The 10519-nt window shown below is 37.1% G+C and overlaps 1 protein-coding gene across 1 annotated transcript in view; it reads left to right on the top strand.

Moving 5' to 3' along the window:
* The first annotated feature begins 9297 nt into the window (after positions 1-9297).
* The window catches only part of ASB15 (ankyrin repeat and SOCS box containing 15), an 8803-nt gene continuing 7581 nt past the window's right edge, over positions 9298-10519 (top strand). Inside the window, exon 1 of the mRNA XM_009702786.1 lies at positions 9298-9413. Coding sequence (XP_009701088.1) covers positions 9298-9413 — 116 coding nt within the window. The remainder of the gene's footprint in view (positions 9414-10519) is intronic.

Here is a 10519-nt window from a genome sequence, read left to right as displayed (position 1 = left end):
AGAGCCTGGTAGGCCTACTCAGTTAGATCCCTGCTCCCGCAACCGTCAGAGGGCGGCCCCTGTGCAGTGTTTATTCAGGAGTGGTGTCTGATCAGAAGGTAGCCCAAGTTTTGGAGCCCCGTGCATTCAGGTGGGCTGGGTGTGCTATAACTGCACTGCAGTTCGTGATTTGCTGCACTTACAGGGCACATAGATTTGAGTATCCCCTTATAAACATTTGCTATTAGTGAAGTTGTCAACATGGAATTTCTAAAGATAGCTTATGATCAATTTGGAGAACTTGGCAGTTTCTAAATGAAGAATACTCTACTGAAAGATTTGTTACTAGGAATGCAGAAGTCGAAGCTGCTGTATGTTGCATACAGATTTTCAGTATGTTTCTAGTAAAGATGCAATAGACATTTGGTTGTTGTGTTCTGTATGCTGGTGACAGTACTTGAAGTGGACTGATTTTTTGTCAAGTAATAGCTAACTAACTGCCAGTAATGAGTTCTCAGAACTATTACAGGTTCATGGTTTTTGATACATTTTCCAAAATACTGTGCAGAGTCCAAGCTCAGTCTAAGCTTCAGAGTTGATTTCAAAGTTCCTTTTCATGAGTCAAAGAACTGTTGTCAAGCCTTAAAGCTTCAGAAGTATGTTTGTCTGCTGGTGAGAGCAGTTTTGGATGTTATGTGCTTGGAAATAAAACTCTCTATCTCTACTCAAGGTGAAATTTTGGTGTGGTAGATGTGATTTGAATATGTGTCAGCTTTGTCATTCTTTCATGAAACACATGTTTAGGGTTTGCAGAAGTTTCTATTACATGAATTCTAGTTTTCTACAACATAAGTGTAAAAATACCTTCAGATTGATAGTGGATACTGTGTGTAACAGTAAGAATTTTTATACCTGGGAGTAGGGTCTAATGTAGAAATAATGCAAAAGGTTATAAACAATTAGAATATTACATGTTTTTAGCAAAATTATTCTATTGAAAGATTGTATGTGCATGTATTTGTCAGTCAAGTCTTCCTGAGGTTTGTAATTTTCTACCTCAGAGAATAGTCATAAGTGTTCTGGAATTTGTTTAGTAAGCAGAAGCATGCATATACCTTCCATGAATTTTAGCTGTGAAATTGGTTTGAACAAGACATTGTGTTAGAAGTAGCTAATTAACTGCAGAATCAAAAATAAGGATCACTGTAGTAGAATATGGCAAATAGGTAATTTCTCAGTTAATGTGATCGGTTAATAGAGCAAAGAAAAGCTCTAAAATACTGATGGAAAAAAGAAAACTTAATTAAGGGACATGAGAGAGAGAGAATGGGAGAAAAGAGCAATTGAAAGGCAGTTTAATTATTGGTGGAGATAAACATGATGTTCATTTGAAGATCCAGTTGTCCTTCTATTAAGTCTTGTCTTTATGGCCCAACTGCTTATTTAAAGGGTGAGTTTTGCATAGTGGGTAAGATTTGATGATAATTGGGTTGTAACTTTGTATAGTATTTATTTTGGATAATTTTTTCTTTATAATTCCTTTGACCTGCTGTTGAGCTTCTCTTTTCCGTTACTAGTAAGCAAACCCAACAAACCAAGTTTCAGAATATCACAGAGTTCGCTCTGAAAGCCACCTTTTTAGTAAGGCACACACTACCACCATTCCATAAGTAAAGCAAAGTGATTAATACAGTTTATATCAGAATTCAGGGTTTAAAACCAAGTTTCAGAATATCACAGAGTTCGTTCTGAAAGCCACTTTTTTAGTAAGGCACACGCTACCACCATTCCATAACTAAAGCAAAGTGATTAATACAGTTTATGTCAGAATTCAGGGTTTGTGCTTCTCCACTTCCGACTGTTCTTTGAGATTGCGTTACAGAGACCTGGAGTTTCTTTCCGTGGCACTGAGAATCTTTCTTTCCTATCAAAATTACATTCTTTAAACATTTCTGCCTGTCTTATTGGATCATCCCTGCATTTTTCCCTTCTCTGTGATGGTCCAACCAGAGGATCTCTCTCCTGATTATGCTAACTGACCACAGCACAAATTGTTCTGTGCCTGGCTATTTTCCTTAGCCAAATCAGCTCTGTTAACATCGTTCAAAGAGTACTTCTAACCATCTGTTTAAACAATCCAAGCGTGTAGATGTCCTTGCCACATCCTAGTACAAACAGTAAAAAACAGTAAGCCATGTTGATGAGGTAGTTTATTATATCAATCCAGAAGTGATACAGTAGGAAGTTCCCCAAACTCTGTTTCAATACATAGTTTATTTTAAAATATAACAGCTCCAAGACCTAAAAAGTATTATCAGAGTACATTCAATAATTACCTGGTTTTGAAAACAACCCAAAATCCCCCCCCGAATCACCCACGTAGCATTTCACTGTTTTAACACTGGGGACTCTGTTAGTACTATCCTGTGTGTTAATGTACAGTCCGTAGGCACCCTAAGAAGGCCTTGCTATAGCTGTGACTTCTCTTCCCTTTTTTGTCTCACCAATGAATTTACCTCACTGTGAAGTCTTGCAAATTGCCATATGATTTGGTATGGGGACAAGAGTCTTATTTCTTCTGGCTTTACATGCATGGAACGTAATTGACTGATGGATTTATACCTAGTAACTATGTAAGAGCAGAATTAGACACTTTACATAGCAATGCAAAATATTATTAAAAATATCTGAAAAGCAAAAGAATACCGTGCTTGTAATGTGGATGTAATAGTTCTGATAGTATCCTGGTTATGTAAAGGAAATTAAAGAACTCAAGGTAAGAAATTAAAGCATTTGTGTTCTTTATTATATGTTTTACTTTTTTTTTTTTATTATGTAAGAATGTATTTCTGTTCTTATCATTTCTTAGCCAACAGTAGAGCAGGGTCTCAGCACTGTTTCTGTCTGCTTCTGTTGTACTGGGTTTTTTTGGAGGCTTGCCACACTTACTTAGGTCGCACTGGCAAAAGAAGCTGCAATGAATATTATTTATCATCTTTAAATGGTTTTCTTGATCTTGTATCCAAAGATGAGATTCATGTAGTGCCTTAGTTAAGCTTACAGTTTTATGGTTCTATAAATGCAAGTGAATCATGGGGCATGGAAGAGTTCACAGTGTGCAATTTTATTTCATCAGAACAATTAAAGATGAGTTGGAAGTTTGTTGTTTCAGCTTGTTATGTTTCCTTATTGTCTATTCATTTTGGTAAAGATAGTAACTAATTGGCTAAAAGCAAACCAAGACAGAGGTATTGCATCAGCGATATGTATCCAACTTTTCCTCATCCCATGCCTGTGATTTAACTTGCTGAGTGCTGCTGTTCTTGATGTTACTCGGGTTATTCTGCTTTTGCATCACTGCTGTCTGTGGAGCTGTGCATCCTGCTGCTTTCTCCAATTTCAAGTTATTAAATCTACTCAAATAAGTACGATAATTGGCTGTCATTGAATCTATAAAGCTTTGCATCATATCAGCCTCAGAGAGGGCGATTAGTGTTTGGTGATATAATGTGGTGGGATCTACAACTACTTAAAGGGTAAACCTCAGATTTGTTTTAATTTATGTAAATATATTACTGGATTTTGTTAATGTAGCCCTTGAGACTAAGTTGGCAAATAATTTATTTTCTTAATGAGAGTTGTTGAACCAATGAGGGCACAGGTAATCTTATTATACCGTGCAGACCTCGTGTTATATTTGACGAGATTTTAGAGAAGTCATGTGTAATACTTTCCTGTGGGTCGAGTCTGCTTATGTTACAGTTGTACAAGGTCAGACCTTAATTTATCTAGCAACTGTGTATTTAATTTTAGAAGTATCACAGGACACATCAGCTTGCAGGGCACCATTCCTGGCTGTTCAAAATGCAGGCCCCAGAGTAACAGTGGCAAGATAATGGGTTGAAAAGGTGAGAATATATGGTATGCTCGCCAATTAGACTAACAGAGAAATAGTTTAAAACTGTAGTATTTAATAGACTGAGTCCAAATTGGGACTGCTATTAATTATTTTATTGCTATGAATAACCTCTTTGCATGCCTAAGGGCCTTCTATTTATAGACAGCAAAGATAGGATTGTCTAGTTTATTTTAAGGATAAGAAATTAGAATAACATTAACACTCACATAACTTTAACTTTATACCTATGTGTTTAAAAGTAATGAGTGCTTGATACACTTCTTTCCAAGGAAAGATGCGACTTCTGTGATTAGCAAGTAGTTCAACTTGAAAAAAACAGTAACTTAAATTGATAGCAAAGCGTCTTTCTTTTTTAAGGGCAACAGCAAGAAGTAATAGCTAGTTTTTCAGGCATAAATGGAAAAAATATCAGAAAAATACCAGACTGCTCAAAATGTTGTTTAAGGAAAATATTCTTGGTACTACAAAAGTAAAACTTGTTTAGAGTAAGTGTTTCCAATTGTTTCTAGTAATCTGGTACCTGGGTCTGGGAATTGTGAAACTTCCTTAGGCAAATGGAAGATTTTGCTGCTGAACTTTGTAGCCTTTTCGTGCCTACATCATATAACGTAGCAGGGATGTCTTTGCTGCTGCTCAGTGTACCAGCCATGCTGTTATATTCCACTGTGATTCGAGTGGAACATCCGTGCTTCAGTCGGATGTTGTCACCTCAGCAGAGTGTATTACCAGCAGTGATATAGCAAATCAGGCTCTCAAAGCATGTATAGACCCCTGACAATGTGTCCGGCACTTGTCCTGTGGTGAGCTGTTTGCCTTATACTTACTCTACCATGTCACAGTCACTTGCTGCCTCATTAACTTTCTCATTTTGTAATATGTTACTAATTTTTGTGGGATAAGGTAATTTGAAAACGGTACACACAATTCCAAAACGCTGCTCATCTGAATCCTTTCTGATTAAGTCTGTGGTCAAGCAGAACTCTGAGGCATAATCAGTTCTGGGGAATACAGTAAAGCAGGAGATAGCTGACAAAATAGGTATGGACGTTATAGGACCAGAAAAAAGAAAACAAGTTTCTGTCATGACCTGTAAACTGATTTCTTCCTCTGTTCTTTCAGAGGTAAAGGGGAGGTAGAAAGGCAATACATTTTTTCCGAAAATAAAAGGATTTTCTTACTAAATTACTATTCTGCCAGATGCTCTGTGCTCCTAACTCTTCTTGGAATCAGTGATGTTGGAGGGTATTAATCACCTCGCAGGACTAAACCATATGTGAACGTCTCCATAAAGATACTGTAATATATCAAAATAGCCTTTTTTCAGAGGATTTGCAATGTGAGAGTCTAATCTAAGACCTATATACGTCTTCAGGAGTCTTTTTGGTTCAGGTTCTAGGGTAAATATAATGTCATGGGCTATAATATAATAATTTTCAGTCTCACTTTTCCTAAGGACAGCAACTTCAGTAGGGCTTGCAGAGCATGAAGGTCCATTCACGTGGATCCGATAGGGTGAGCATGATTCATTAAAAAGATGCTTCAAAAATTTCGGCAGTGGCATGAAGTCTTCACATGGAGGGTTTTCAAAACAAAACTGTGAAGGAACGGAAGGTAGCTTCTGTTTGCCTTTAAGCTCTTGTGGAGGAAATTAGATTATGAATATTACACATTTTTCCTTAATAAATTATCTTCTGTAAATTAACTGTTTAGTCTTATTAGGAGCACCTATCAGCTGCTAGTGAAATGTTAATTTATTCTAAAACGTACTTTTAGCTGATGGAAGGAAGAGGTTGTAGGTACATTTATTGAGATACACTTCTAAAACTGCTAGTCCAAGAGAGATTTTTATCTTTGCTGTCTAAAAGGTTTGTCAGTCTTCAAAACAGTGTATGTTTGTGGGTTAAATGATGGAAGTTTTAAGGTGCCATCAGAATTACAAAGTGTTTATGAAAATGTGAAGATAAACACACAAAAGAACCTCAACTCAGAATTCTCCTGCCTATCAATAAAGTGCATTACCAACAAGAGACGAGGAAGAGAAGCACAGTTTCATGGCCTTATTGATGATGAGAATTTTATGTTCTGGTTAGTAAAAAGTTTGTGGCAGCGTTTAGAAAAAAAAGACGTTCAGCTGCTTTGTTTTATGTAGCTTTTTGAAGTTACTATGTTTTGTATTACACTTTTGAAGTTTGACATGGGATACCTTCCTTTCTGCATAAAGAGAACTATATTTAAAAAGAAAAACAATTTCTTACTGATTTCTTTTTGCTGCAACAAACTTGATAGGCTTTCATAAGCTTGCTTTGATCATAAGAGTTTCAGAACATCGTTATCATTGTTTTTTAGAATTACGGAGAAGTTTGTGTTGTCCACCCTGTCCAACAGGATGTCAGTCAGTCAGCGTTCTCGGTAATTTCAGAAATCTTTTTTGCATGAGAAGTTCTGCCTAAACTCCAGTATGCCAGAACATAACTTTGAGAACTTCTAAGCATTGATATGATGTGCAGCAGATTTAACGTTAGGTAGTATGTGAAAGATTTTGGTATGTGTGTGTCTGCAGTGTGCTGACTAGTTTGTCAGTCTAACTTACATGTGAAGTCTTCTTTTGGACTGTTAATGCTGAAGACTTAGTTGGAGGTGCAAAAGGAAGGAAGAGAGAACCCTTCAGAAGAGCATTGTCTTTTATGAACAACATGGAGGTCTATTCTTCTAAGCCACAAAAGAAAGTGTGCCCATGAATATTTTATTATTATTATTTGTGGAAGATTTTTTGTGGTCAGAGGTGGCAGTCAAAACCAAAGTTGTGCATTTTTTTCCTTCAAAGAAAATGGGACTGAAGTGGAGAGTTTTTCCGCTTTCCTTCAGATTGTCCATCCTTGCAGTTAAAAACCTGGGCCATGATTCCGGTACATATTGAAAGAGGTGGGAAACTGCATTATGTGGGAATCTGAATCCAAGAGACCTTTAGCTTCTGAGACAATCTGACTCTAAGCCCTTACTAATTTGATTTTGATTTGCAAGCTTTATCATAATATACTAAGTAATAAAGTATTTGTGGATGGGATTATAATATTGGCTATGATACTTTGACTGATTTATTTATGGGAACAGTGCAGAAATTAGTCTAAAAAGAAATCTGGTTAGCGCTTTCCCGTGAAGATGATTTTCAGAAAATGGGCTCCAAATAACGTTCCTTCTCTCTTTGCAAAATGACTAGGACACCACACAATGATCGTTCTGTGAGAAACATACAACAGGTGCTTAGTATAATTGTTTAGTATTTGTGCAACACTTTGAAGATAAGTATTCTGTGTGGTAGATACAGTACATTACTGTGTAAACTATGGGAGTAGTAGTCTAAAACTTTTTTAAAAAATAATTCAACATCTGGACAGTCTGATTAGAGGACAAATGTGTTAAGCCACTAAGATTGAATTAAACAGAGAAACTCTGGCAAAACCCAAAGCCCATTTGTGAAACCCTAGCTAGGTACAGCTAGGCATATATTAAGTTTTTGTTCCATATATATCTTTTATGATATATAAATACTACATTTTACACTTCCAGAACCTGCAGGAAGATGTTGTAAAGAGCAACGTTCCTGACTTTCCAATTATAGTTATAATTTACTAGCAAGGCATTCGGTTGATGTGATATCACTAGCAAAAAGCATAGTGAACATAAGCCACAGTTAAAGTTGGTGATATGAGCAAACTGAATTTAAGCTGATGACTATAGTTAAAAGGTTTGACATACTCCATTACTAATCCACTGAGCCTTCCAACTACTCTCACACCTTGAAAATAATATCTGGTGTGGCTTGACCATCACCGGGGCTTGTGTACTAAATGCCTGTCAATATCCATTAAACTTCATGACTGCAGGAGGAGTGCAGAGGCTCCAAAGTCCTTAGTCTGCTTTGATAGACCATGCCTTGGCAGTGTAAAAATACAGCAAGATTTGCAAGTGTTTGTGGTTGGTTGGTTTGTTTTTAATACAGTAACGGTCATTAGCAGTGAGAAGTAATGACACAAGACCATTATAATGTTTTGTTGTACAACTACCTTTCCGTGAAGTCCAAAAGTCTAGTACATTATTATATTAACCTAAAGTAGGTTTTGCATTTGGTATCGTCCCTCTCAAATCTCTTATTTTTTATTTGAGAAAACGCGCCCATCCAGCTCCTGGAGAGGAGAGGTGAATACAGGTTACAGCTGAAAATTTTTCAGAGTCATAGAATAGTTTGGGTTGGAAGGGACCTTTAAAGGTCATCTAGTCCATGCGCAGGGACATCTTCAACTCAGTCAGGTTGCTCAGAGCCTTCTCCAGCCTGACTTTGGATGTTTCCAGGGATGGGGCATCTACCACCTCTCTGGGCAACCTGTTCCTGTGTTTCACCACCCTCATTGTGAAAATATTTCTTCCCTATATCTAGTCTGAAATCTACCCTCTTTCAGTTTAAAACCATTACCCCTTGTCCTGTCGCTACAGGGCCTACTAACAGGTTTGTCCCCAACTTTTTTATAAGCCCCCCTTTAAGTATGGAAAGATAGTAAAGTTCTGAATTCAGAACTGGATGACGTGTCACCACCTACACTGTAGTGACATGCCATGGGCTTTCGCACGCAGAAATCCTGTGTCCACGCGGCACTGGTTGGTGGATCCATCTTGTGTCTGCTGCCAGTGCCGCTCCGGGTGAAGGGAGCGGGAAAAGAATGCTCTTTCCCCATGCAAAAGAGTCAAGTTAGTTCAGTGCTTCTCTGAAATAATTTGATGTTTGTGTAAATTCTGAATAAGTACAATGTGTGATCACCCTTAGACCTGGTCGTGTGTTTCATTCTGAACTGCAGATCCTCTCTGTAAATAATTCTCAAACAATTTGGGTGTTTTTCTTTTTTGTGTGTATAATTTTTTTAATGTATGTGTGTTTGTGTTTATATTCATTATTTCCTTGTGAATGCCTGTGTTTGATAGGAATCATTCATGAGGTGATAATTTTGTTTACTATTCATTATTCATGCTTGTATGGAAATCGTATATTCACTGACTTGATGACCACAGCTTTCTAAAGAGAAAAAGTTTCTTTTTATGTTCACAAATTGTCCAGTATTTGTCTGTAGATGAGAGAGGTAGTGTGTGAACAATAAAAAGAGCTTTTCCTAAATGGCATGTCTAGTACTAAATGTTTCCAGGGTTGTTTTCTTTTCTAGCATCATTTTTAAACAGGTATTTTACAATTTTTAAATAGGAATAAACTCACCAAAATGTTATTAAATTAAAATAAAGTTATGGAAACACCTGATTTGATAACAAAAAATACCTTAAGCAAGATATGATTCTTCGCAGTATGTTTTTGAGTGTATTTCAAAATAGCTCATCATTATAGCTCACCCTAAAAAATGATGGATGAAAGAGAAGATTTGGTTGAAGATCTGCTCACTGAGTATGCCATACAGCTTAGCATTCAAGAATCAAACGGGGCCAAACCACCAGTGTCTTCCAGCTGTAATGACAGGTACTGTCAACTCAATACGTGTTTGAGATTATGCCATATTTTAATAGTGTTTTGAGACATTGATATTTAGTGCCTTATATCATGCTCAAAACAGTTTGCCTGTTAGACCTTTCTCAGTGAAGCACTATCTGAAGCAATGATTGAAAAGAGTAAACAAAATAGAAATGTTGATTTTATTTTTCTCAAACATTTCTAAAACCTCAGACTTGAAAGGCAATAAATTTGGATTTGTTAGTAATCTGTAATGGTAACAGTGTCCCAGCCTTTTGTTGTGCACTTGGATACATACATGTACAAGAAAAATGCAAACCAGAACAACAACAACAAACCCACAGGAGTGTTCCAGCGAGCATTCATACATGACATTAATGTTACGGTTAAGAGTGGTTCCCGTGGTTAGGGGGCTCAGCTGAGCTACATGGGGTGATGAGAGCTTAGGGAGATGAGATTCACTTGGCTAAACTGATGTATCCCGTGGCTTTTCAGGCCATTTACCATTTTATGAAAAGTGCATGCGTCAAGCAAAGCTAAACGTTGCCTTAATAGAAGTTCTTCAGCAATAATCCCATAAATACATTCTGTAGATTGCCCTGTCTAAAATGGAAAGACATAGAACTGTAAGTCTTGGGGGAATGTTAACCTTTCCTCATTTCCTCTGGGATCTCATGAAGGTTTGGGTCCTCATGGGGCTCCTTTTGTAAGACTGGAATCTCCCTTTTCACTGAAGGTTCTCAGCAGACCTACTGGCTACTCTTGTTGTTTGGCTGCCTTTTTTTTATTATTATTAAATCTGATCTGTTTTTTAATATTCTTTCATCACCAGAATATTTCAAGCAACTAGCAGGCATCAGCATTTAACTTCCATCTCATGGAGGTTCAAATGATACTGTTAAAAACATTGCAGCTCTGTTTCAGGGAAAATTATATCCTCAAACTCTCCTTCATTAGTGAATATTGACTTTCTGATGCCATCACATTCTCTTTCACTGTCTAAGATTTCTGAATCTGAAGGGCTCGTTTCTGTACTGTGGGGCAAATACAGCTTTTTAGTCCACGTGAGAATTGTTTACCAAATTAGGAGTTTTGTCAGGTCAGCCTGCAGCAGG

This window comes from Cariama cristata, unplaced genomic scaffold, assembly GCF_000690535.1.
Source record: "Cariama cristata isolate BGI_N322 unplaced genomic scaffold, ASM69053v1 scaffold1936, whole genome shotgun sequence".
Lineage (NCBI taxonomy): Eukaryota > Metazoa > Chordata > Aves > Cariamiformes > Cariamidae > Cariama > Cariama cristata.
The sequence above is the reverse complement of the archived record's forward strand: the minus strand, read 5'-3'. Positions and strand labels throughout refer to the sequence as shown.